Source organism: Canis lupus, chromosome 24 (assembly GCF_003254725.2).
Source record: "Canis lupus dingo isolate Sandy chromosome 24, ASM325472v2, whole genome shotgun sequence".
In the NCBI taxonomy this organism is placed as follows: Eukaryota; Metazoa; Chordata; class Mammalia; order Carnivora; family Canidae; genus Canis; species Canis lupus.
In genome coordinates this window covers 32,751,626-32,779,183 of record NC_064266.1, presented here as the reverse complement: position 1 = coordinate 32,779,183, position 27,558 = coordinate 32,751,626, and the positions used below count along the sequence as shown (strand labels likewise).

The 27,558-nt window shown below is 44.2% G+C and overlaps 2 protein-coding genes across 3 annotated transcripts in view; both read right to left on the bottom strand.

Moving 5' to 3' along the window:
• Positions 1–4,743: 4,743 nt before the first annotated feature.
• On the bottom strand, positions 4,744–9,583 carry DBNDD2 (dysbindin domain containing 2). Of its 2 annotated transcripts, none has more exons than XM_035705437.2 (5): positions 9,456–9,583; positions 7,322–7,456; positions 7,065–7,211; positions 6,729–6,866; positions 4,744–5,407 (listed from the first exon to the last, which is right to left on the bottom strand). In XM_035705437.2, the coding sequence occupies exons 2-5, from the start codon at positions 7,386–7,388 to the stop codon at positions 5,205–5,207; spliced, it is 555 nt and encodes a 184-aa protein (XP_035561330.1). In that variant the 5' UTR covers positions 7,389–7,456; positions 9,456–9,583; the 3' UTR covers positions 4,744–5,204. The 2 variants fall into 2 exon arrangements, with proteins under 2 accessions (XP_035561330.1, XP_048956628.1); XM_049100671.1 differs by lacking the exon at positions 9,456–9,583 and adding an exon at positions 8,188–8,376.
• SYS1 (SYS1 golgi trafficking protein) overlaps positions 7,072–27,558 on the bottom strand; it is a 36,205-nt gene continuing 15,718 nt past the window's right edge. The window contains exon 3 of the mRNA XM_025470214.3: positions 7,072–7,211. Coding sequence (XP_025325999.1) covers positions 7,205–7,211 — 7 coding nt within the window. The 3' untranslated portion in view covers positions 7,072–7,204. The remainder of the gene's footprint in view (positions 7,212–27,558) is intronic.

The window sequence follows — 27,558 nt, the reverse complement described above, 5'->3', positions numbered from 1 at the left end:
AATTCTTAACTTTTTTTTAATATTTTATTTATTTATGAGAACACACGGAGAGGAGAAAGAGAAGCAGAGAAACAGGCAGAGGGAGAAGCAGGCTCCATGCAGGGAGCCTGATGTGGGACTCGATCCTGGGTCTCCAGGATCACACCCTGGGCTGCAGGTGGCGCTAAACTGCTGAGCCACTGGGGCTGCCCAATTCTTAACTTTTAAAGTAATTGCAAGATCTTTTTCCAAAATGTATCACTTTATACTTGCACCAACAATATATGAGAGTTCTGGTTAATCCACATCCTGCTCAACATTTGTTTTTTTAATTTGGCGGGGGGGCGGGAGCGGACTTTAGCTTTAGCCTTATGGTATATGTAGTGGTATCTTATTGTGTGTGGCTTTATTTTGCATTTCCCTGGTCCCAAATGATGTTGAGCATCTTTTCATATGCTTTGTGGCCATACATATGTTTTCTCTTGTGAAGAGTTTGTTAAATTCTTTTTGCACTCCCCCCCCCCCCCCCATCTTTTGTATTGGCTTGTTTGCCTTTTTACTACTCAGTTGTAGGAGTTCCAAAGTTAAATTCCTGCTTTGGTTTTTCTGGGTGCCCTATGAGGACACACTCATGAAGGATTTTGCTCAGTCTCTTGCTCACAACCATGCTTCTAAAGAGCCAAATTTGATGGTGGACAGATCTGCCTAGATATACCCCAACCAACCAGAAAGGGGATGTCAAAAAGATATCTTTATGTAATTATGCCCTCATCCTACTTCCATCTAGTGTTCTTCTCCCACTACACATGAAATAGAGGCTATGAGTTTAGATGTCGGACAAATCCCCACACCAGCTTTTAATCCACCGGAGCATGAACAACCTAGTGTCACTTTTCTTCTGTAAAATGGATAAGCCTACTTTCAGGGTTGGTGTTAAAGACTAGAAATTATGTATATGTGGGACGTAGAATGTAGTGAGTGTTTAATAATATTGACTGTCATTTACTCAAACAATTCTTTGATGTAGGGTCTATGATCTCTTGTTTTACAGATAAGAAAACAGGTACAGAAACCAAGATATTGCCTAAGATCATAGTGAGTCATGAAGCCAGAACTAGAGTTCACACCATCAAACTCAAACAAAACAAAAACCAAAAGAGGAGCTGCCATCATTATGATTATTTTATATTCTATGCTTTCTCTCCTTTTGAAATTGCCTCTCCCCATCATTCAAGACCCGCCACCTCCAGGAGACTTACCTTCTCTTCTCTAGTGTTATAGTCTTCTGTGCACTTCTGCTATAGCCTGTGTTCTATTTCCAATATCTGTGGCCCCATGTGCTCCTGAAAGAGCTCTTGGTCACCTTAGTATTCCTGTTACCTAAGCAAGGAGGCTAGTATACAGTAGGTGCTCAGCAATGTCTGAACAAACAAGTCACAGCACAGTTCATAGTGTCCCCACACTGCCACACTATTCAGGTCAAGTTCTGTGCATTCTTTAGGGACTGCTAGAGGGTGCACCTTCCAGGGAATCTTTCCCCAAGTTGTGATCCTTCCTATTTCCTCCACACCATAGGATTCTACAGGATGAGACTGTCTTTATCCCTCCTCCCCAGAGTCTGTGATAAGTCTGTGCAGCAGACAGAAGAAGCCACACTGCGGCTTGGAGACAAAGCTGGGCTGCATGCTTTGGAGCTGGCTCCAAATCATCCTCTCCTCTCTGGGGCACTGTGTGGCCTCAAGAAACAGTCAGTTGGAGATGCTGGCTCTGAAGGCTGGCCAAACCCCTGTGGTTTGGCAGGAGAAAAGATCATTGTCCAAGCAGGAAGTGGTCTTGGGTCTCAGCTGACCCTAGACTTTTCCAGGCAGGGCTGGGGCTCATAGCAGCTGAACTGGAGGCTCCCCGCAGGCTCACACACAATTCTCCCTCTCTGGAAGACTAGAGATCCCTGTCCCCAGGCAGGCTCCCTGCCCCAAATCCCACAAATCTTAGCATCACGTGCCTGGAGTACTAAGAGATTTCTTGACATACTGACAGCAACCAAGTTAGTCTAGCTTCCCATCATTTGCCCTGGAGGGAGCAGGGTGATCCTGGGAGCTGAGAAGCCTTGTATAGCAGAGCCATAGAGCTCACAGGCTGCAGCCCAATCAGGTGGTTGAGCTTTGCTACTCCAAAGGAAGGGAGAGCGCAAAAGGACAGAGACCGTATCTTTTGTGTGCAGCAAAGTCATAAGCAATCCAGAAAAACTGGAAAATTTCACATGAGACTAGCCCCAGCCCAGTTTAGTAGATGATCTCAACTTGGACACAGAGGCTTTTAGACAAAAGGAACACAAAACTCCCACAAGTTTCTCACTAGCGCTGGAAAAAAGCACTTAAGAGCTGTCACTTACAATGGTCTCCTGCAGGGGTGAAAGCAGGCTGGTACTATGGGAAGACTGCAGGCCCATCACTCACTCAGCCTGGATAGTACAAAGAGCTTTGGGATTTAGGCTGAAGGCCACTGATCCCATGGGTGGCTTTGATGTCTGAAGGGAGGTGGAGGGGCTTATTTCTTCTGATGTGAGAAATGACTTGATGCCCCTTATGGCTGGGTCCTAGAACCCTCCTTACTCCTTCCACTCCCCTTCTCTCCCTGAGCACATTCACTTACTTACCACCTACACAGTGGTATCTCTATTTATCTTCCCAGCCTAATCCTCTCTAAATCCAACACTCATGGGTCCGATTGCGTACCCAACATATCCTCCCACAGGTCTTGAAAAGCACCTCAAGCTCACCGTGGCCAAAAACAAATTTATGACCTTCTCTCCAAACCTGGTTCTTCCCTACACTCTCCATCTGGGTGAATAACCCTCTATATCATCCTATTGCAAGGGAGAAACAATTGTGGCACCCTTGACCTCTTCCTCTCTCATCCTCTCTCACCTACTGCTCAAATCTTTTGGAATCTGTCTCCTAAATATTTCTTCATTCCTTCCACCTTTCTATATCCCATCCACCTCCACCCTAGTCCTGTTACCCACTATGTAGTATGTGGCAGTGATCAACAATCACCTATCACCTCCTGGATCCCAGGCATCCACTCTGGTGCTTTCCAGTCAGCACTCCACTGAGGAGGTTCTCACCCTGCTCCCTTCACTCCCCTCTAGTTGACTCCTAATTATCCTTTAGGCCTTGGCTCAGATGCCACTTCCTCAAAGAAATGCCCCCCACTCCCCTGACTGCTCTTAGTAGGCTATTAACCTCTTCCTAGAACTGGTCATTATTGCAGTTTTACATCTGGGCCCCCACTAGACTAGACTTCCATAAAAGCAGCACTGTGTCTTTTTTTTTTTTTTTTTCTGCTCTACATTCCATCTTCAGTGTCTTACACATATTAAACACTGACATTTAATAAATATTTGTTGAATGAATGTCATTTATTTTTTATACCCTGCCTCAACCCAGTCAAGCTGATCACTACCATTATCTTTTTGTTAAATGTCTGTCCTGAGCCTGTCCTCCTCCAGTATATTCTCTACACTGGCCAGAATTACCTTTTTAACAAGCAAGTCCAACCACTTGTAATCCTTCATTACTCCCCATAAAGTTCAGATTCATTAATGTGGCCTCTAACACAAAAACTGCTAGTTACCTACCCAAAGACTAATGTCTTCTTGTTCCTTAGAAACATTACCCTGATTTTATCAAGATAGCAGTGTGCCCTACTAAAGGCCTATCCTGGCCTCTCCAGTAGCCACGGTGCTTCTGAGAGGTTTGAAAGGTAGTTCAGAAATCAGATGCACTGGTAATTCAGTGACTTGAAAAGGTTATTGTTTTTCCAAAGGGCAGAATTTTCTTTCTTCCAGATAATGTTGTGTCCCCATGTCTATGAAATATCTATAAGTGAAACATTTGTTGTGTTAGCAAGCTCTGGTCAATGAGATGAAAGTGGACGTCACTTGTTAGAACTTCCAAGAATGCTTCCCAACGTGGAAATAGCAGGCTGTGCTTTTCCTGTCCTCAGTTTCTTTTCCCACTTTCTGCCAGTTTCAAGGACATGATGGCCGGGCTCCAAGGGCCATCTCAGACACCAGCTATCACTGAGAATTCAAGGCACGTAGCTGGGATGGCTGAGCAAAAAAGAGCCAAAAAGGACTCCAGTGTCTAATAACTTTGGAGCAGCCACATTGCCCTGGACTTCTTTTATATGAAGAAATACATTTGTATCTTAAGTCTCTGCCCTTTTACTAGCAGCGGAATTGAAACTTGATACAGGCTCCAAAGTCTTTCATGACTAACCTCTGTCACTCTTCCTTCTTGCACCTTCCTCTCCTTCTCCAATTCAACACTTGTGCCCAGCTGAATGTTTCTTAGTTCCTCAGAGCTATTTCTCTCCATATAAAATCTTCCCAAGCTGCTCTTTCTGCTTGGATTACAGCCCCCACTTGGCAAACTCCTACTCAGCCTCTGATCTCAGCTTAAAAATCAGTTCTTCGGTGGCTAGATGAGCTATTTTCTGACACCAGAGTCGTTGCTCATCATGCTACTTATTACACCATGAACCGTGGCATTTACTTGATTTTCTCTTCCAGAGACAGTAAACTCCTGAAGGCAGGGACATGGCCTGTCTTACTCAGAACTGTATCCCAAATGCCTAGCATACATGTTCAAGAACTATTTTCTAAAGAGAGGGAGCACACAAGAGATGGGGCTGGGGTACAGTGTTGGTCAGATATAATGGGTCTGAGACCTCTGCAGTATAACACATGAAGGGGAATGGTTGGTATATGATTATTTGTTTATTATTTATACTGTGTCCTGTTCCCAAACAGGACATAGGCGAGCAGTATGGCTGAAGTACCTACCACTGCACGGGGAGTGCTAAGGAGTTCACATCCACTTAGAAACACGGGTTTAGAAGCCTCTATTGGAAGACTACAGCAGAGTCTGGGGGAGGGAAGGGTGCTAAGAAAAGCAGCAGCATCTTATCCTACCTCACCTTCCATCTCCTCGCCTGTAAGCCCTACCTCAGGAGTAAGCCAAAAACTGGTGGGAGGGTTGTAGCAGGAAAAGGTTAGCAGAAAAGCAGGAGGGTTAATTCCCAGAGAGGTACGCCATCCCACCGTCCTTGCGTCCCTCTGGTGCCTACTGCAAATAAAGAGTCTGGTCTTCTCTGAAGTGGGCCTAGGGTCTCCTGTGGAGAAGAGCCAGCTTCGCCAGTCTGTAGATGTAGGCCCACCGCTAGCTGCAAGCTCCAGGCTCTGCCCCTCCATCAGCCCCGTCCTCCTCATCAGATTGTGCCAAGGGCGTGTCTGCTCCACCATCGCTGGGATTTGGGCTGTGCAGGTTGGTGGAGTCATCGGAAGATGAGGAGGAGGTACGGAAGGCAGTCCTGTCTGGCGTAGGCACTGGCAGGCTCAGCTCCTCCGGATGGTCATCCAGCCCTGCCCCGAAAGAAGAGCTGGTCAGGGCTTCAGGGTACTCTCAGAGACCCTCTGGCCAGGAGAGGCTGAAGCCCAGAGAAGGGTAGGGGAGTGACCAGTAACTGAGCTAGTTTACAAAGAGCCAGGTCTCAGGATGCCTGGTTGACTCAGTGGTTACGCATCTGCCTTCTGCCCAGGGAGTGATCCCGGAGTCCTGGGATCCAGTCCCGCACTGGGATCCCCAGGGGGAGCCTACTTCTTCCTCTGCCTATGTCTCTGCCTCTCTCCATGTCTCTCATGAATAAATTAAAAAAAAAAAAAAAAAAAAAAGCCAGGTCTCCTGACTTCCAGTTCTTTCCACTTCCCAATACCATGTCCGGGCCCTGGAGTCAGGTCAATCAATTCAAGAGTTCAAGATCTATCTATGTCACTTACTTGCTACTGAGTTGCTTTGGGCAAGTCATTTTCCCCCTCAAGGGCCGAATCTTCTCTAAAAATGGGATATGCACCTACATTCCAGAAGGGGTTTTGAAGATGAAATCGAGGACTGCTTATAAAATGTCTGGTATGGGGCGCCTGGGTGGTGGTTGAGCATCAGCCTTCAGCTTGGGGCATGAACCGGAGTCCTGGGATCGAGTCCCACATCAGGCTCCCTGCATGGAGCCTGCTTCTCCCTCACCTGTGTCTCTGTCTCTCTCTCTGTGTCTCTCATGAATAAATAAATAAAATCTTAAAAAAAAATATCTGGTATGCAGTAGGCCATTAATAAATAGCAGTAGCTTTAAATAAGAAAATATCTAATAAGCTAAGTATATGGGCTTTGGAATAAGAAAGCCATGGTTTGAACCCAGCTCTTCTACTTTCTGGCTATGTAACAACTTCTGAGTCTAATTTCCTCCTTTATAAAACCAGGATAATACTGCCTGCCCTAATAGGACATTTTAGGGATTGAGGTAACTAAGCACAGTATTAGCAACCTAAAAAAAAAAACATGTTGAGTAAATATTCATATGAAGATGACTAAAATGGCTTATCTAATACAAAAACCATATTTTATATTATTTCAATTATATGACTTAATTACATTAATTTCACAAAAGGCAAAATTAATAAAGTCTAAGGGGTTGGGACATTCCCAGAATTTTAGATTGGCGATCTGTCACCCAGTTTCCCTTAGGGTCAACTTCCCTAAAATCAGAACAGACAGCTGTTTCATTGGTAGAAACACCCACTTCCAGCCGCCACATGTATACTTCCGCAGCCCTGCCTTGCAGCCTCACTTCAGAGCCTGACACCAGGTCTGGCTAACTCGTGCCCAAGTCCCCAAAGCCAAGGGGCATACCAGATGTCTGGGAGGCTGGCGGAGGGTCTTCACAAGGCAAGAACACATCTGCTCCATCCTGGTCTCCAAGGTCAATAAGTTCTACCTGTTCCAGTGCATCCACGTTCACTTCCATGGATGAGATACTACCTATGGGGGCTGCAGATCAAGAAGGGGGCAAGTCAGGAGGACACAAGCCAGAGCCCCTAGGATGGTTAGAGACGTGTGTCAGGTCTAGAGATAGACGTTTCGAGGGCCCAAAAAACAAGAGGAAGAGGCTCCCATGATTCAAGACCTATATGACTTACCCACCCTCCACCCTTGCCCCAGTCCCTCTCCCCAGGACTCAGAGCTTACGTCTCTGTGACTCGAGATGCAGGTGGGACAGGGGGAAGACAAACTCCGTTTCTGGCTGTAAAATTTCCTCGAAGAATTTCTGCCGCTCCCGAAGGCGGAGCTGCTGGCGCTCCAGGGCTGCCCGAGGATTTGGGTCCATGTCAGCTCCTGGAAGACAGAAGAGCAAGGATGGCTATGAAGTTGAGAGGGACTACAATGGGGGCCTGAACTTGGGGAACCCCTCTGTAGCCAGCATCCCGGTGTTACAGCCTGGACACCTCTGGACTGGGCTACCTCCTTCTCTTCTTTGACGCAGAATCCATTACCACAAACTTCACGTCTCATTGAGAGGCAGGGCTGACCCTGGCCCCACAAAGGGGATGCTGGTTCCAGGCACCGCAAAAGCAGCTCCTCTGTATTCAGAGAACAGAGCCAATAGCCAAGTCTCAGTATCATGCCCTTGTGAGAGGAGTTCCAGGGATTGGTCCAGTCCAAATGAGCAAGGCACTTTTAATGGACCCAGGCTCCCCTCAGAAGGCTATGGAAGACAGTGAGATGGGGATCTCAGGGTGGAAGATTATCTTGCTCCAGTGCTGCAACTCTGGTTCATGCCCAGCCTTCAAAACCCAGACAAAGACTAAAGCACTCCCTCTCCCCCACACACCCCATCACCACCATCCCCTCCAAACCCTGCTCTGAAGTTGCAGACCTGACTTCCAGACTTGGCTCTGCCCCTAAGGAAATCATCTTTCCAGCCTCAACCTTCCCATCTGAAAATGACTGAATAGTCCTACCTGCCTCAAACACAACCCAGCAGCTGTTGGTTCAGGTGCTCTGTAAAATGTAAAGCTGGGAGAGTGTGCTATTTAGAGGCCCCCCCACCATCTCTTCTCCGCACTTCCCAGCTCTTTTTGAGCACCTCTTTGACACATCTCAGCCTTATATCCCCATAGTCAATGAGTAGCAACTGGGCCGGTGGGTCTTGGATCCAATTCGGTCCAGTCCCCCACCCCCCCACCCTCCCCTCAGGCGGGTCCCCGGTGCAGAGAGCTTTCCAGAACACCAGAGCTCTGGGCCGGCCCAGGCCCTAAACATCCACTCGCATTCACTCCATCTCCTTCCTGTCAGCGGAGGAGCCCATCACCGGAGGCAAGGGAGTATCTGGCTTGAGGACCAGCTCGTCAACCTCCGTAGCCTGCCTCCCGCGCTCCATCCGGACTCAAGTGTCAGGAGACCCCGGGCAGCTCCACCGCCGCTGCTGCGGGCTTCGAGGGGCTCAAACCCAAGTGGGCCAAAGGCGGTGTGCGGAGACTGGGTGGCCGCCGGCTGGCAGCGGGGGCAGGGAGGCGCTGACGCCGATTCCTGGGAAAGGCTCTCCGAGCTGCCGCCCAGGTCACAGCGCTAAAAATACCCCGGGCCCCTGGGGCCGTCTGCTCCGCCGCGGAGAGGGGAGCGGGGAAGGGAGAGATCGAGGGTGGGGGCGCCCACGGGCGGGGGACGCCAGGACGCCCCCTCTCCCTAACCCCATCCACCTCCCGAGACCTGAGAGGCTGTCCCCAGGGGGCAGCGGAGCCGGGTCTGGGGAGAGGAAGGGAATTGTTTACGCGACCAAAGGTGCTAGGATAGGGGAGACGAGGTCGGGGGAGCCCGGGGGGAGGAGGGTGGCCGTGAAATGCAGCGCGCCCCGCCAGTCTCCGCCCCACCCGCCCTGGAGTCCGCGGGAACAAGAAAATTCCCTAAAAAGGGCCCGGGCGCGCCCGCCGGCGGGGGGAGGAGGCGGTCGAGGGCCCCGGGCGTCCGACTCGTGCGGCCGGCCCCCGGCCCCGGCCCGCCCGCCGCCTCTGCGCCCCCGCGCCGAGCCCCTACCTGCAGCGCCCTGCGCCCCCGCAGCCTCGATCGCTCGGCTCCGGCGAGACAGCACCGGGGGCGTGGGAGCGAGCCGCGCCGGCCGGGGTGGGGCTGCGCCGCCGGGGCTCCCGCGGGACCGCCAGGCCCTGGGAGCCGGGAACGAGGAAGCGTCGGGCGGCGGAAGTGGGGGAGGGGCGGCGACGGGCACCCGCGCCCGCCTCCCTCCCGGCCGCCTCGGGGAGCCCCTTCGGGCGCGGCCGCTCGCACTTGCAGGCCGGGCGAAAAGTTCCCGGCGCGCATCCTCGCTCCGCAGCTGGCCGCGCTCGTCCCTCCGCCAGCCGCCGGGGCGCTCGGCTCCGCACGCTCACATCCACTTGCTGCGCCGCCCTGGGCGCCGCAGCCCGGCTGGGGGGACACACGCGGGCTCTGGACCCAGGCGCACTTGCTGCTCGCGACTCCCGGGCAGCCCCGGCGCAACGCACCCGCACCCGCACCCGCACCCGCACCCTGGGCGAGCAGGCGCAGGCGGGGAAGGGAACCGGCCAGGGCGAGGAGGGCACTGACCCGCTGCCGCGCATCAGGGCAGGTGCGCCGCGGCCGAGGGCCCCCTGACCCCGGGACTCACCCGGCAGCCCGGGTTTCTGGCTCCGGGACCGGACTGAGCCACCGCCCAGCCTTCCAGCGCACTGGGCGGGGTGGGCGCCGGGACGGGGCGGGTCGGGGCCGCAGGGGTGGGCCTCTGCGCCGCGCCCCGAGACGCCGGCGGGGAGCCAAGTTCTCCAGGGCGCGAACAGGGGCGCTGCGCGTCCAGGTTGGCTGGGGTGGAGGGGCGAGGCTCAAACTGCCGGCGGACAGAGGAAACTCTTGCCCCACTCGCCGCGCCTCCTGCTCAGACCAGCGCCAGAAGTGTCCAATCTGGCAGCTCCTGGACTGAGATTCTGTACCCACTCTTTTCCTCCTCCCTCCCACCTATCCCTTCGTGCTCGCAGCTCCAGAAGCAGCGGGAACAGGACGGGGTTGGGAGTGTCTGTCGGGAATACTTACTCCATAGGGTCATTCATTCATTCACTCAACAAACAGCCAGGAACTAGGAGTCATCCTTGGCACCTCCCTGTGCTGCGCTAAATTCACCTCCATTCCCTGTCGATTCTCTTTCCTAAATAACTTCAATCCACCATTCCTCTCCTTTTCCACCACCATCTCTCCCTTGGCTCCTCCAGTTGTAGCCTTCTATCTGGTTTTCCTGAACTCACTCTGGCCCCGCTACACTCCATCCCCGCTCGCCCTCCCCCTCTCCCCCAACACACCGAAGTCAGCCACCATTTCAAAACTCGGGTTTGTGTTCCAAACACCACCCCCTGCTTGAATCCTTCCATTGTTAGAATAAAATCTAGATGCTGATATCTGAGCCTAATCTTGAAAAAAATGAGTTCAACAAGCAGAGAAGAGGGGGGAAGGGCATGTACAAAGGGATGGAGTCATGACACATTCAGGTTTCCCTGTCAGGTGACCAGTACTGTACAAATACCCAAAGCGCTGCTTCTTTTGTTAATGGGATCGCAAAACAACCCTAGGAGAGAAATACAACAAGCAGCTTTCCCACTATTTTATAAGCAAGGAAACTAGTTCGTGGGAGGCAAGTGGTTAAGAGCATGGGTGTGGTGGTCAGACCCTTCTGGGTTGCAAACCTAGCTCTGCATCTAGCCAGCTGTGTAAATACTTAATTTCTCTGTTCCTTGATTTCCCTGCTTATTAGGTAGGAATAATTAATCCCTACCACTTATGAGATAATTCATATAAAATGCTTAGTACAGGAATGGGCGCTTTGGAGATGCTCAATAAACAGTAGGTGTTTTGATTGTAATGGGTTCTGAGAAAGGGAGAATAGTGCTTTCTTCCATGAATTTCTGAAATTATAGGAAGTATACCTTAATAGTTGATACTTCCACAGGGCTTATTATATATCTGTTGCTATTATAAGTGTTTTGCCTATATTAACTCTTTTAATCCTCTTAACAACCTTGTGAGGTAAGTACTATTATTATTTCCATTTTACAGATACAGAAACTCAGAGACGGAGAGGTAAGGAAGCTTGTCCGAGGCCATACAGCAAGTAAGCGATGGAATTCACATCCACATGGGCTGCTTTCAGAGACTGTGCTTATAACCACTGCTCCCAGGCTGTTCCCCTTCCGTCCTGCTGCAGTTTTCAACTTCTAAGAAATGTCTGGTCAGTTTGATTCTTATTCCTCATTAATGGATGAAGTAGATACTTGGTCCCATTTCCTCGCACAGGAGAATGAGGCCAACTCAGGAGTATGTTGGATGAGAGCTCAGCTCCCAAAGCTACTTCTCCCTTTTCCAGGCTTATCCCTAGGAACTTCGAACTCTATGGATTGTTTTGACCTGTTCCTAATATGGTGACAGATCTGGAACCTCCGTCCCTTCTCTTTGCCAGATAGTTGTCACATGAAGGGGTAGAAAGGGAAGAGCATCTAAGCTAGATATAATTCAGGGGGCAAAGCTGGAAGGGTATTGGCCAAGGGAAAGACCCAGGCAGCATCCCCAAGAGCAGATGGCAAAAAGAAGTGAAAGGAGCCATGGAAAAGTAGATGGCTGAGACTTCTGGCTTCCATCCAGGACACAGAAAGCTAGGAAGAGCTTTTTTTTAAATTTAAGAACAATATTGAAAAATTGTCAGGTAGTCTATAAAATTACAACTTTTGTCAAACCTATCAGAGAGCTAAGGTTGGAGAGCAACCAATTAACCTGAATTCCAAAGGAGGCCAGGAGCCCTCAAGAAGAAATGGGACGCAGGCAATGGCACACTTGTGATGAGGCCTCCCTGCAGACAGGTAAAAACAGTTCGTTTTATTATGCAGATCTACATTTCTTTCTGGTATCATATTCTTTCTGCCTCAAAAAGATCTACACAGAGAAGTAAAGATCCCTAGAAATGGACAGAATAAACGTAGATATAATATTTTTGGTTTTAATCACCTTAAAAGACAACTGACTAAAGCAAAAGAGTTGCAATACACTACTCTTTGGCTTTAGAAGTCATGGGGATGTAAAGTGCAGCACAAGGAATATATAGTCAATAGCTTTATGTAAAAAAAAAAAAAAGCTTTATGTGTTGACAGATGGTAAGTACACTTACTGTGTTGAGCATTTAGTAATGTGCATAATTGTCGGGTGGCTATGTTGTATATCTGAAACTAATATAAAATTGTATGTCACTACACTTCGACTTTTAACAGTAGCAATATGTTGTGGATAGCTAGCATATATAAAAGTAAAATGTGTAATGATAACAATAGTCAAAATGATGGGATAAGTAATTGGAAATATACTGTCGAAGGATCCTCTGCTGTATAAGAAGTGATATAACATTATTTGAAGGTTGACTTTGATTAATTGAAGGTATATATACCTATATATACTTTTAAAGATTTTTATTTATTTATTTTGACAGAGAAAGAGAGAGCACATGAGCACAAGCAGAGGAAGTGGCAGGTAGAGGGACAAGGAGAAGCAGGCAGAGGGAGTGGCAGAAGCAGGCTCTTTGAGGAGCAGGGGCTGGATCCCAGGACCCTAGGATCATGACCAGAGCACTAGAGCTGAAGGCAGACATTTAACTGAGTGAACCACCCAGGCACCCCCAATTAATTGAAGATATATATTGTAAATGCAAGGGCAACCGTTAAAAAAATTTTTTTAAGTATAAATAATTCAAACCAATGTGGAGATAAAGTGGGAAAATAAAAATATTGGGAAACATTCTCCCTGGGCCTTTTGTGTTCAACGTGTCTTGTTGACTATCTCAAGATTGCAAGGATCTGACTTCTCTTTTACCTGGGCCCTTGCTCAGGATTTTTGATTGCTAAAAGAGCTTGAGAGATCAGATGGTGTCTTTCTCAAACAAAGTCAAGCTTGCTTACTGCTTGCTGTAAAAGTTCTGGGACTGGTTCCCCAGCCAAGTGTAAACCCACTTTGTATGTGCTGTGCATCTGGGACCTCCATATCAGTTGTTGGACTTGGGGCCAAAGGAACCAACAAACACACATCGATGCTGATGTTCGTGTTGTTTGGTGTGCAATGAGTAATAAACTGTTTCAATCAAATGCAATTAAGTCTTATTGTCCTTGGCCAACAAGCACATGAGAAAATGCTCCGCATCACTTGCCTTCAGGGAAATACAAATCAAAACCACAATGAGATACCACCTCACACCAGTGAGAATGGGGAAAATTAACAAGGCAGGAAACAATAAATGTTGGAGAGGATGTGGAGAAAGGGGAACCCTCTTGCACTGTTGGTGAGAATGTGAATTGGTGCAGCCACTCTGGAAAACTGTATGGAGGTTCCTCAAAAAGTTAAAAATAGATCTGCCCTACCACACAGCAATTGCACTGCTGGGGATTTACCCCAAAGATACAGATGCAGTGAAAGCCGGGACACCTGCACCCCGATGTTTCTAGCAGCAATGTCCACAATAGCCAAACTGTGGAAGGAGCCTCGGTGTCCATCGAAAGATGAATGGATACAGAAGATGTGGTTTATGTATACAATGGGATATTACTCAGCCATTAGAAACGACAAATACCCATTTGCTTCGAGGTGGATGGAACTGGAGGGTATTATGCTGAGTGAAATAAGTCAATTGGAGGACAATCATTATATGGTCTCATTCAAATAGGGAATATAAAAAATAGTGAAAGGGAATAAAGGGGAAAGGAGAAAAAATGAGTGGGAAATATCAGAGAGGGAGACAGAACATGAGAGACTCCTAACTTTGGGAAATGAACAAGGGGTGGTGGAAAGGGAGGTGGGCGGGGGGTGGGGGTGACTGGGTGACGGGCACTGAGGGGGGCACTTGATGGGATGAGCACTGGGTGATATGCTATATGTTGGCAAATTGAACTCCAATTTAAAAAAAGTCTTATTGTCTTATTTTTGGTGATCAATGGGTTGATGTTTTTCCCTGAAAAAAAAAATGTAATTTAATCCAAAGTAAGAAAGAAAAAGGAAAAAATGATTTTCAAAAGATGGAAAATATAAAACAAATAGCAATATATAAGATTTTAATCCAACTGTCAATGAAAAGACAACCAATTAAAAGACTAGTAGAACAGGAAAGGAAGTAAAGCAAAAGGCAATAATGTGCTGTCTACAAGAAACCCAATTTAACTATAACAAAATATATGGGTTAAAAGTAAGTGAATGAGGGATCCCTGGGTGGCGCAGCGGTTTGGCGCCTGCCTTTGGCCCAGGGCGCGATCCTGGAGACCCAGGATCGAATCCCACGTCGGGCTGCCGGTGCATGGAGCCTGCTTCTCCCTCTGCCTGTGTCTCTGCCTCTCTCTCTCTCTCTCTGTGACTATCATAAATAAATAAAAATTAAAAAAAAATTAAAAAGTAAGTGAATGGAATGAGATACACCAATTATAATGTATGTACTGCTGAAGTGAGCAGAAGCAAGCACGTATGCGATACACCATACAGTCAAAGCAAATTGGAGTGGCAAAATTAATACCAGACAAATGTAAACTTTAAAAAGACTGTTGCCAGTGATATTCATAACAAAGGTTCAATTCACTAGGAAGACTCAACTATTATAAATGTGAATACATCTAATAACAGAGTTTAAAAAAATAGATTAAGTAAAAGCCAATAGACCTAAAATAGAAAGAGAAAAATCTATATTTCAGTTAGAGAATTTGATACTGCTGCCCCAGTAATCAATAAAACAAGTAGGACAAAGAAGGAAGGATATAGAAATCCTGAACACTATCAACTGACTTGTTCCAACTGACACTTTTATTAACACTTTAACCAACAATAACAGAGTAAACATCTTTTTCAACTGCACATAAAACATTCACCAAGATACATTGTACTCTGGGCCACAAAACAAACCTCAACAAATGTAAAAGAATTTAAATCATACAAAATGTTGATATGGCTATACAAGAATTGAGATATAACTAATAAAGATACCTGGGAAATGCCCCCAATACTTGGAAATAAAATACAACGCTTCACAATAACCCATGAGTCAAAGACAAAGTCCAAAAGGAAATTAGAAATTGAATAATATTGAAATGCAGCCACCAGCCACCAAAATAGCCCCAGGGCTCCGCCCCCAGGGCTCCGTGCCTTTCCTTTATTCATACCTTTATGTAGTCCTCTGCTATACCCTGTATCAGGGTTACTCTATATGACCAGTAAGAAATGATGGTGGACCATGTCCAAAATTAGGATTAAAAAAACAAAAGACCACAGCTTCCATCTTGGGATCTTGGGTGTGTGTCCTCATTCTGGTGGAAGCAATCTACTATGTTGTCAACAGCCATGCAGAGAGGCCCACGTGGCAAGCAACAGAAGATTCCAGCCAACAGCTAGGAAGAACAGAGGGCCTGCCAGCAACCACATGAGTGAGCAGAGAAACAGATCCACTGGCCCTGGTAGCACCTTGAGAGGACTACAGTCCTGGCCAGCAGCTTGCCTGCAACCTTGTGAAAGACCAAGGCAGAACCATTTCAGCTAGAGCATTCCTGGATTCCTCATGCCCAAAACCTTTGAGATACTAAATACTTCTTGTATCAAACTGCTAAGTTTGTATTGCAATAAAGCAATACAAACCTCGTATAGAGGTTTTGGTACTGGGATAGAGTGCTGCTCTAAAGCATGGCAGTGGCATTAGAACTGGCAACAAACTGAGAGGAGTGTAGTGGAAATGCCTTGGAAAAGCTGCTGAGAGAAGCCTCAGTCCTTTGATAAGACACCAGCCAAGGCAAATGGGAAAGTAGGTAAATGCTATTGGAAACTGGGGTAAGAGGAAGCTCGTTATGTCATGACACAGAGGTTAGCAGCCCTGTTTGCCTCCAGTAAAAGAGGAACAGAGAGAGCATGCCAGTAATTAATTGGGTGATCTAGCTAAGGACGTTTGCAAGCAAGGTGGTAAGGTGCCACCTGGTCTCTCCTAGCTGCTGACAGTAAAATGCAAGCGAGGAGAGAGGAGCTAAAGCAGCAGTTCCCTAGTGACAGGGAGGCTGCCTCCTGGGGGGACATTTGGCAATGTCTGGAGACATTTTTGGTTGTTGAAACTGGAGAGGTTGCTATTGGCATCAAGTTAATAGAGGTCAGGGATACTGCTAAATATCCCCTAGTGCACAAGACAGATCCCTCTCACCATTGCCCCCCCTCCACACACACGCACACAAAGAATTATCTAGCCCAGAGTGTCAGTAAGTGCCGAGATGGAGAAGCCCTGAGCTAAAAGGAAGCACTGTTAAGTATGAAGAAACCAGGACTTCACAGTAAGAATTTCTCAGCCTCTCCAAATGGCAAATGATAGTAACATTAAGAAGTAGTTTCCTAGCAAACCTTAAATCTAGGGCATTGAAAACATCCAAAACAACATGGTGCAAAAATGCAACTGAGGGGTGTCTGGGTGGCTCAGTGGGTTAAGCATCTGCCTTCCCCTCAGATATGATCCTGAGGTCCTGGGATTGGGGTCCTGGGATTGAGCAGGGCTCCCTGCTCAGCAGGAGAGTCTGCTTCTCCCTCTCCTTCTATCTCCCCCCTACTTTGTGTTCTCTCTCTCAAATAAATAAATAAAATCTTTCAAAAAATGAAACTGAGAACATGACTATAAAATCTTGAATTTATATCTCAGGAAGATTAAAGGCAATGCCTCAGAGTACTCAGATGAAAGATCTCCAAAGAAATCATAGGTGTGCCTCATAGATCCTCTGAATCAAACAATAGGGATTCTAGAAAGCTTAGGGATGTTGTCCCTTAGCCATTTCAGCATAAGCCTAATGCAAAGAAGGGCTTATCTCAAAGAAATTGTAGGCATGGCCTTTGTCTAATAGAGTGCTCTGAGTAAGATTCAGAGTGACCCACAAGTTCCTAAAAGGACAATATATCCAGAAAAGTCTCCAGTTTGGATGTATAGGGATAAAGAGAGTATAAAATAAAAAGAGGATTTTTGGTCCTGAACAAAATGGAGTAGATGCATTCCTCTCCATCCCTCCCACTAAATATAGCTTTTAATGTTTTATATCTCAAACAAATAGAAGAAGGCAGACCAACCAGGAACTCCAGTAGGTTTTCTTTTTGCTAGGGTCTGGAGAAGCCTGTAACCTGGAAATGCCAAACAGGCACAGATAAAAATTGTCCCCATGAAAAGCCTGTTTTCTGGCTTTTTTCTGACTGAGAAAGAGGCACCTAGCAGTACAGAGATCTTTTGACATTAAATGTCCCCCTCCAGCAAAATAATAGAGAAAAAACCACTACCAGCCTCTACTAGCAAAGACAGAGGGAAAGCCAGACTTCAATGTTCACCTTGTAACAAAGGTCGCTTCACTTCCAGGTGGTGTTAGAGGAAACCGGCTGGGAGCCTGAGCTTCATCACTACCAGCAGTAACAATACCCTTCCCCAAGAATCCCTCCCCATTTCCATGGTGTCAGAGGAGGCCACATGGGGAGCTGCACTGCCATCTCCATCAAGCAATAATGAGGCACCACTCCCTTCCTCCAATGTAAAGGAGGCCAAGTGTACAGCCTAGATGTCCAACTCTGCCCAGCAATAATGAGACAACCTTCACCTTTCCCTTTTGAGTGGGGTCATGCAGGTAGCCTGGATTCTCACTCTCATCTGGTGGTAGAGTTGGTGCCCCACCCCCCATCTCACTGGCCCAGGTCATCCAAGGCCTACTGAAACAGAAAATTTAAATGAGATCCAGAGACTCATAACATAATTTCCATAATGTCCAGGTTATAACTGAAAATAATTCATCATACCTAGAACCAGGAAAATCTCAATTTGGATAAGAAAAGACAACAGATGCCAACAAATCACAGCATTGCTCTATTTATCTAACCATGATTTTAAGACAGTCACTATAAAAGTGCTTCAACAAACAATTACAGGGATCCCTGGGTGGCTCAGCGGTTAAGCATCTGCCTTCGGCCCAGGGCATGATCCTGAGTCCCAGGATCAAGTCCCACATCAGGCTCCCTGCATGGAGCCTGCTTCTCTCTCTGCCTAAGTCTCTGCCTCTCTCTAATCGAGAGTGCTTGACAAAGACTCTCCCCTTGATCAAACTCTACCTGGGCTCCTCTGAGCCCTCTTTTCGAACAGGCCTTCACCTTGATCTATAAAGACTTGAACAAACACTAACATAGTTTCTAATAGCTCAAGGCTGAATCCCTAGGATGACCCCAGATCCCTTAAAGTGCCTGCCTGAGAAAACTCAAGGCTGCCAAATGAATTAACTGTTTGTTCCAGCCAACCTCTGAAGATAGGGCCCCTGTCTCCCAACAGCAAGATACCCATCTTCTATGGGAGGCTAGGAGATTAACATCAATAGTGCCAGTTAGCAAATCTACAAGAGTTTCACATGGACCAATACTCCCTTTCTGTCTTCTGTAAATTTTCACTTCCTTAAATCTATAGAGCAGCCCCCCTCAGCACCTCCCTATTCCCAAATTCCTTTAAGATGCTGAGTCATCTCTGGACAAATCAAAGCTGAGTCTCATTCATTTGGGGAATATAAATAATAGTGAAAGGGAATAGAGGGGAAAGGAGAAGAAATGGGTGGGAAATATCAGAAAGGGAGACAGAACATGAGAGACTCCTAACTCTGGGAAACGAACTAGGGGTGGTGGAAGGGGAGGAGGGTAGGGGGTGGGGGTGACTGGGTGGCAGGCACTGAGTGGGGCACTTGACTGGATGAGCACTGGGTGTTATTCTGTATGTTGGCAAATTGAACACCAACAAAAAATAAATTTATTATTAAAAAAAAAAAAGCTGAGCTCAGTTCACACTGGATTCTTTTTCCTATTACAACAGTATATTACTGATCAAAATCTGTTCTTTCGGGCAGCCCAGTGGTTTAGCGCCTCCTACAGCCCAGGGCGTGATCCTGGAGTCCTGGGATCCAGTCCCACGTTGGGCTCCCTGCGTGGAGCCTGCTTCTCCCTCTGCCTGCATCTCTGCCTCTCTCCCTCTCTCTCTTCTCTGTGTATTCTCATGAATAAATAAATAAAATATTTTTTTAAAAATCTGTTCTTTCTACTTTAAATAATTTGTTTATCTCTGACATGCTGTACCCAGCAAGAAGATCTTTTAGGAATGAGAAATCAAGACATTCTCAAATGAAAGAAATACTAATAGAATTTGTTGCCTGAAGACCTACCCTAAAAGAATGACCAAAGAGGGTACCTGGCTGGCTCAATCGGTGGAGCATACAACTCTTGATCTCGAGGTTGTGAGTTTGAGCCCCACATTGGATGTAGAGATTACTTCAAAATAAAAAATCTTAGAGACGCCTGGGTTGCTTAGTGGTTAAGCATCTGCCTTAGGCTCAGGGCATGATCCTGGAGTCCCAGGATTGAGTCCCACATCCGGCTCCCTGCATGGAGCCCGCTTCTCTCTCTGCCTAAGTCTCTGCCTCTCTCTCTCTCTGTGTCTCTCATGAATAAATGGATGAAATCTTAAAAAAAAAAAAAATCTTAAAAAAAAGAAAACATCATAGATTAAATAAAAAATTAAATCCTAAAAGATATTCAAGTAACACAGGAAGGGTGGAAAATGGAACAGACAAATGAAAAAACAGAGGAAACAACTATAAAATGACAAATAGAAGAAGCACTAAGACACAAATAATTACATGAACTGGAAATGGCCTAAATATATCATTTAAAAGTGAGAGAGACAGGGCACCCGGGTGGCTCAGTGGTTGAGCATCTGCCTTTGGCCCAGGTCATGATCCTGGGGTCCCGGGATCAAGTCCCACGTTGGGCTCCCTGCATGGAACCTACTTCTCCTTCTGCCTATGACTCGGCCTCTCTCTCTCTCTCTCTCTCTCTGTGTGTGTGTCTCTCATGAATAAATAAATTAAATCTTTTAAAAAAATAAATAAAAGTGAGAGAGATCTGCAAAACAGGATATGAATAAATAACCCAACTATAAGCCATCAACAAGAAATTCACTTCAAGTATAATGACATAGGTAGGTTGAAAGTAAAAGGATGGAAAAAGATGTGCCATACAAACAATCAAAAGACAGCAGAATCTGCCATCTTAATATCAGATAAAAGAAAATCACCAGGGAAGAAAGGGTACATTACATAATGATAGCAGGATCAAACCATGAGGAAAACAAAGCAATCCTAAAATGTATGGGCACCAAACTCAGAACCAAAAGGAGAGTTGGAGACTTCAACACATCTTGAAATACTGATAGAAATACTAAGCAGAAAAGCAGCAGAATACATAAGAACTTTTTTTTTTAAGATTTTATTTATTTATTCATGAGAGACACAGAGAGAGGCAGATATATAGGCAGAGGGAGAAGCAAGCTCCCTGCAGGGAGCCTGATGCAGGACTAGATCCCCGGACTCCAAGATCATGACCTGAGCTGAAGGCAGCCACTCTACCACTGAGCCACTCTGGTGCCCCTAGAATACATAAGAACTCAACAAAATATCCAAAAGGCTCTAATAGACATTTAAAGAACACTCTACCCAACAATAGCAAGATACACATTCTTTTCAAGTGCCCATGGAATATTCACCCCAACAGACAATATCCTAAGTCCAAAGACAACCTCAAGAGACTTAAAACAATCAAAATTATACAGTGTATGTTCCCTTGACCACAATGAAATCAAACAGATCCAAATCAGTAACAGAAAGGTGACAAGAAAATCTCCAAACACGTGTAAATTAAACAACATACTTCTAAATAATTTGTGGTTCAAAGTGAAGATCTCAACAACATTTTTTAAAATTGAGCTGAAGCAAAGTATTAAAATATTTAGGGGAATCCCTGAGTGGCTTGGCGGTTTGGAACCTGCCTTCGGCCCAGGGCATGATCCTGGAGTCACAGGATCGAGTTCAGCATCGGGCTCCCTGCATGGAGCCTGCTTCTTCTTCTGCCTCTGTGTGTCTCTCATGAACAAATAAAATCTTTATAAAAAAAAAAATATGTAGGGCATAGCTAAGGCCATGCTGAAAGGGAAATTTACAGCACTAAATGTCTACTTTCAAAGGAAGAAAGACCTCCAGTTATCAATCTAAGTTTCAGCCTTAAACTAGAATCAGAAGAGCAAAAACTCCAAAGAAATGAAAATAGAAAAACATAGAGAAAATCAAAGAAACAAAAAGCTGTGTTTTTTTTTTTCTTTTGGAAAGATCTATAAAATGGACAAAACTCTAACAAGATTGACAAAGGAAACAAAGAAAGACAAGACCTAAACTATCAATTTCATGAGTGTAATACAGGATACCCCTATGGACTCCCAGACATTAAAGAGATAATAAGGAACTACTAAAAACAATTCTACACACATAAATTTGGCAATTTAGATGAAAAGGACTAAATCTCCAAAAAGAACAAACTGCCAAAACTCACCCAACATGAAATAGATCATAAATTTGCTCCATCACTATTAAAGAAATTGAATGCATAGTCAATGCAAAACACACACATATTCCTTTATTATCCTTTTGATGCCCCTAGGATCAGTAGTGATGACCTCTCTTAAATTTCTAATATTGGTAATTTGTGTCTTCTTTCATTTTTTTCTTGGATAGTTGGCTACAGGTCTGTTGATTTTATTGACTTTCTCAAAGAACAACTCCTGGGGTTCATTGATTTTCTCTATTGTTTTTCCTGTTTTCAATTTCATTAATTCCTGCTCTAGTTTAGGAATTTCTTTTCCTTTGCTTACTTTAGGTTTAAATTGCCCTTCTTTTTTTTTTTTTTTCAAAGATTTTATTTATTTATTCATGAGAGACACAGAAAGAAGTCAGAGACACAGGCAGAGGGAGAAGCAGGCTCCTCACAGGGAACCCAATGCGGGACTCGATCTCATAACTCCAGGATCATGCCCTGACCCTAAGGCAGGCGCTCAACCACTGAGCCACCGAGGTGTCCCTAAATTGCCCTTCTTTCTCTAGTTTTATAAAGTGAAAGCTTGGATTGCTTTCTGATCTTTCTTCTTTTCCTATATACAGTAGTGGTATAATTTCCTTCTAGGGGCACCTAGAAGGTGGAGAGGCAGAGACAGGAGAGAAAGATCTCAAGCAGACTCCCTGCTGACACCAGAGCCCTATGTGGGGCTCAATCTCCTGACCCTGAGATCATGACTTGAGCTGATCAAGAGTTGGACACTTAACCGACTGAACCACCCAGGAGCCCCTAGTTCAAAGTATTTTTAAGTTTCTCTTGAGATTTTTTTCTGTAATCCTTGTGTTATTTTAGTAGTGTACTGTTTCATTACCAAATATCTTAGACTTTCCCAGCTATGTGTTACTGGTCTCTAATTTAATTCCATTGTGGTTTGAGAACATACTTTGTATGATTTCTATTCTTTTAAATCTGTTCAGGTGTGTTTTATGGCCCACAGTGCAGTCTATCATGATGTTCCATAAGAGCTAGAGAAGAATGCATACTCTGCTGTTTGGTGGATGAAATATTCTATAAATGCCAATTAGATCAGGTTCATTGCTGGTGATGTTCAACTATACCCTTACTTATTTTCTCTGTGTTTGATTTATAATTATTGAAAGAGAGGTTTTGAAGTCTCCAACTATAATTGTGGATTTGCCATTTCTCCTTGGAGTTCTACCAGTTTTTGCCTCACATATTTTGACATTCTATTGTTGGGGGAATAAATCTTAAAGAATATTGTGTCTTCTGGATAATGGACTCCTTTATTATTATTTAACAATCCTCTTTATCCCCGATAATGTCTCTTGTTCTGAAGTTTGCTTTATCTGAAATTAATATAGCTACTTCAGCTTTCCTTTGATTAGCATTAGGATGATATGTCTTTCTCTATCCCTTTTTTTTTTTTTTTAAGATTGTATTTATTTATTCATGAGAGACACAGAGAGAGAGAGAGGCAGAGACATAGGCAGAGGGAGAAGCAGGCTCCGTGCAGGAAACCAGATGTGGGACTCGATCCCAGGACTACCAGGATCACGCCCTAGGCTGAAAGCAGGCGCTAAACTGCTGAGTCACCCAGGGATCCCCACTATCCTTTCATTTTTAAACTACCTTTGCCTTTATATTTAAATTGAGGTTCTTTTAGACAACATATAATTAGGTCTTGGTTTTTGTCCACTGACAGTTCCAGTCTCTTAACTGGAATATATTTAGGCCATTCACATTTAAAGTGATTATTGATATAACTGGCATAATATCTGTCATGTTTATAAGTAGTTTCTATTTGTTGCATTTGTTCTTTATTTCTTTTTCTTTCTTACTCTCCTTTTCTGCTTTCTTTTGTTTTGAGCATTTTGGGTGATTCTATTTTTCTCTCCTTTCTTAGTCTATCAATTACACTTTAAAAAATTTGGGGAGGATCCCTGGGTGGCTGGAGTCCCGAGATGGAGTCTCGCATCAGGATCCCTGTGTGGTGCCTGCTTCTTCCTCTGCCTGTGTCTCTGCCTCTCTCTCTCTCTGTCTCTCATGAATAAATAAATAAAATCTTTAAAAAAAAATTTTTGGTCATTTCCCTACAGTCTGTCAATTATCACTTTAAAAAATTTGGGGAGGATCCCTGGGTGCCTGGAGTCCCGAGATGGAGTCTCGCATCAGGATCCCTGTGTGGTGCCTGCTTCTTCCTCTGCCTGTGTCTCTGCCTCTCTCTCTCTCTCTCTCTCTCTCTCTCTCTCTCTCTGTCTCTCATGAATAAATAAATAAAATCTTTAAAAAAAAATTTTTGGTCATTTCCCTAGAGTCTGTAATATATATTCACAACTGTCTTAAATCTACTCTCAAGTAACACTATACCAGTTCTAGGATAGTGCAGGTACCATATAAAAGACCCATAGCCCTCACAAAAATAGACACAAAAATCTTCAACAAGATATTAGCAAAAATTCAATCCAAAATTATATAAAAAGGATTACCAAGTGGGATTTATTCAGACATAGTTCAACATTCAAATATCAATCAATATAATCTACCACAGGTATGAACTAAAGAAAAACATCACATGATCATATCAACTGCTGCAGAAAAATCATTAGACAAAATCCAATGTCCATTTTTATGAAAACTCTCAGCAAACTAGGAATAAGGGGTAACTTTGAACTTGATAATGATAAAGAGCATCTACAGAAAACCTACAGCTAACATCATATTTACTGGGGAAAGATAAGATCAAGTACAAGGCAAGGATGTCTGCTCTCATCCCCTTTATTTAACATGGTGTTAGAAGTCCTAGCCGGCAAAATAAGACGAAGACGAAGATGAAGGAGGAGGAGGAGGAGGAGGAGGGAGAGGAGAAGGAGAAGAAAAAGAAGGAGAAGAAGGAGGAGTAGAAGGAGAAGAAGAAATTAAAGGTATACAGATGGGAGAAGATACTTCAAATCACATGTTACAAAGAATTTCATGTATAGAATACATAAGGAACTCTCAAAACTCAACAGCAAACAAATAATCCAATTAGAAAATAGGCAAAAGACAGATATCTCACCAGAGAGGATAAAGTGGTGGCAAATAACACATTAAAATATGTTCAACATCAATACCATTAGGGAAATGCAAATTAAAACCATGATGAGATATCACTACACACTTATTAGAATAGTTTTAAAGATGCAGAGAAAACAGGTTTTTCATACATTGCTGGTGGGAATGTAAAATAATATAGTCACTCTGGAAGATAGTTTGTGTTTTCTTAGAAAACTAAATAGACACTTATATGATCTAGCAACTGCACTCCTCAGCATTTATTACGGAGAAATGAAAACTATGTCCATACAAAAACCTATATATGAATGTTCATAGCAGCTTTACTTGTAATAGCTCTAAATTAAAAACAATTCATATGTTCTTCAATGAGTGAATAGTTAAACTGCGGTACATACCATACTGTGGAATAAAACTCAGCAAAAAAGGGAACAAATGATTGATACAAACAATTGGATAGATATTGAGGGCATTATTCTGAGTGAAAAAAAGCCAAACTTGTAATGTTACATACTATAAGATTCCATTTATATAACATTCTTTTAAAAAACTTTATGTATATATGTATGTATGTATGTATTTGAAAAGGAGAGGGAGAGGGAAAGAGAGAGAGAGCACAAGTGGTAGGGAGGGGCAGAGGAAGAAGAAGCAGACTCCACACCAAACAGGGAGCCCAACACAGGGCTCCATCTCAGGACCCTGAGATCATGACCTGAGCTGAAGGCAGATGCTTAACCTATGGAGCCACCGGGTGCCCCTTATATAACATTCTCGAATATTCTACAACAAATTATAGAAATGAAGAGGGGTTGCGAGGGGATAGCATGGGAGGAAAGTGGGGTGGGTATAAAGAGCATGAAGGAGCCTTGGGATGATATAACAGTACTGTGTCTTGATTGTGGTGGTGGTTACATGAGTCACCATGTGGTTTTGATATTATAACGTAGTTAAACAAGATGTTACCAGTGGGGGAAAATGAGTGAAAGGTAGATAGGACCTCCATGCATATATTTTTTTGGAATTCTCTGTGAATCTATAGTGATTTTTTAAGTTTATAGAAGGAACTACTGATACAGCAACAAACTGAATGGATCTCAAGAGCACTGTGCTGAGTGAAAAAAAAAAAAGCCGATTTTGAAAGGTCACACGATGTGTGATTCTATTCACATAACATCCTTGAAATGACAAAATTATAGAGATGGAGAACAAATTAGTGATTTCTAAGATTAGGGATGGGATTGTGGGGAGAGGGGCAGATAGCACAAGAGAGATTTTAGTGGTGATGGAATATACACACACAAATGAATGCATGTAAAACTGCTAAAATCTGAATTTGGTCTATAGATTGTACTAATATCAATTTCCTGGTTTTCATATTGTACATATTGTAAGGTGCTCCCTTGGAGAAAACTGTACTACTTTTGCATCTCCCTATGATCTATAACCATTTCAAAATTTATAAAAATATTTGAGAAAAATTAAAAGAGGCCTTTGAACCTCAAAATTTTACTGGCAGGAAGCATGTGAAGAAAATGACAACTGCAAATGTGCACAAAAAAGAAAGAATAACTCAGAACAAAAAGTCCAAGGAACAGAGTTAAAATTTTAGTAGGATTTTGTGTAGAAATCAACAAGCTGATTTTAAAATTCACAAGGAAAGACAAATGAAGGATGATAGTCAAAACAATTTTTGAAATGAACAGAAGGAGTGCCTGGCTGGCTCAGTCTGAAGAGCATGCCACTCTTGATCTTGGAGTCATGAGTCTGAGCCCCATAGAGATTACCTAAATAAATAAACTTAAAAAAAAAAAAAAAAAGAACAAGAAAGTTGGAAAACTCACTAATTTCAAGTATTATTATAAAGTGCTATAGTCGGGGTCATGAGTTTGAGGCCCAGGTTGGGTATAGAGATTAAACTTTTAAAAAAAGGAAAATTGGAAAACTCACTAATTTTAAGTGTTACTATAAAGTGCTATAGTAATCAAAACATATTATAAAGCTTACTAAAAGGAATCAAGACAGGATGGTACTGGCAAAAGGACAGACCATATAGATCAAAGAAACAGAACAGAATCTAGAAATAAATCCATACCTATATGGTCAATTGACTGTTGAGAAAAGTGCAAAGGAATTCAATGGAAAGAAGAGTCATGCTGTGTAGGGGCACACCTGGGTGGCTCAGCGGTTGAGCATCTGCCTTCAGCTCAGGGCGTGATCCCAGGATCTGGGATGGAGTGCTACATCAGGCCCCTTGCAGGGAGTCTGCTTCTCCCTCTGCCTGTGTCTCTGCCTCTCTCTCTCTGTGTGTCTCTCATGAATAAATGAAATCTTAAAAAAAAATTGTGTAGGAATAACTGGATATGCATATAGAAAAATCCTGATCCATACCTTACACTATATATAAAAATTAATGCAAAATGAGTCATTGACCTAAATTTAAAAACCTGAAACTGTAAAATGTTGAGGAGTAAGCCTTGGTGATTTGGGGCTAGACAAATATTTCTTAGATATGACACCAAAAGCATAATCCATTTTTTAAAAACTCATAAATTGGACTTCATCAAAATTAAGAATCTACTCTTCAAAAGGCAGTTAAGAAAATGAAAACAAAACAAAACAAAAAAAAGAAAATGAAAACATAAACCAGAGACTAGCAGAAAATACTTGTAAACCATATGACTGATAAAGGGATCCAGAATTTACAAAGAGCTCTCAAGCTTAACAGTATGAAAAACAATCCGATTTTTATTATTTAAGTAGGCTCAACACCCAGTGTGGAGCCCAAAATGAGATTCAAACTCATGATTCCAAGATCAACACCCCAGCTAAGATTTAGAGTCAGACGCCCAATGACCCAGGTCCCTCAAAAACAACCCAATTTTTAAAAATGGGCAAAAGATCTGAACAGACACTTCATCAGAGGAGATAAATAGATGGCAAATTAGCACATGAAAAAATGCTCAATATTATTAGTTATTAGGGAAATGTCAATTAACACTACTGTGAGATACCACTACATACCTACTAGAATGGCTTTTTAAAAAACACAATCTGGGTTGCCTGGGTGGTTCAGTCAGTTGAGCGCTGACTCTTGGTTTCAGCTCTTGGTTTCAGGTCATGATCTCGCAGTTGAGAGATCAAGCCCTGCATCAGTCTCTGCACTCAGTGC

What these genes read in the sequence shown, in the direction of transcription:
- DBNDD2 (XM_035705437.2), bottom strand. Translation starts at nt 7,388, where the DNA reads ATGAGACGTGAAGTTTGTGGTAATGGATTCTGCGTCAAAGAAGAGAAG. An exon ending in GGAGGTAGCCCAGTCCAGAG is followed by an intron (nt 7,212 to 7,321) that starts GTGTCCAGGCTG and finishes TCTGTCTTCCAG; the next exon opens with GAGCTGACATGGACCCAAAT. An exon ending in GCATCTCGAGTCACAGAGAC is followed by an intron (nt 6,867 to 7,064) that starts GTAAGCTCTGAG and finishes CTTGATCTGCAG; the next exon opens with CCCCCATAGGTAGTATCTCA.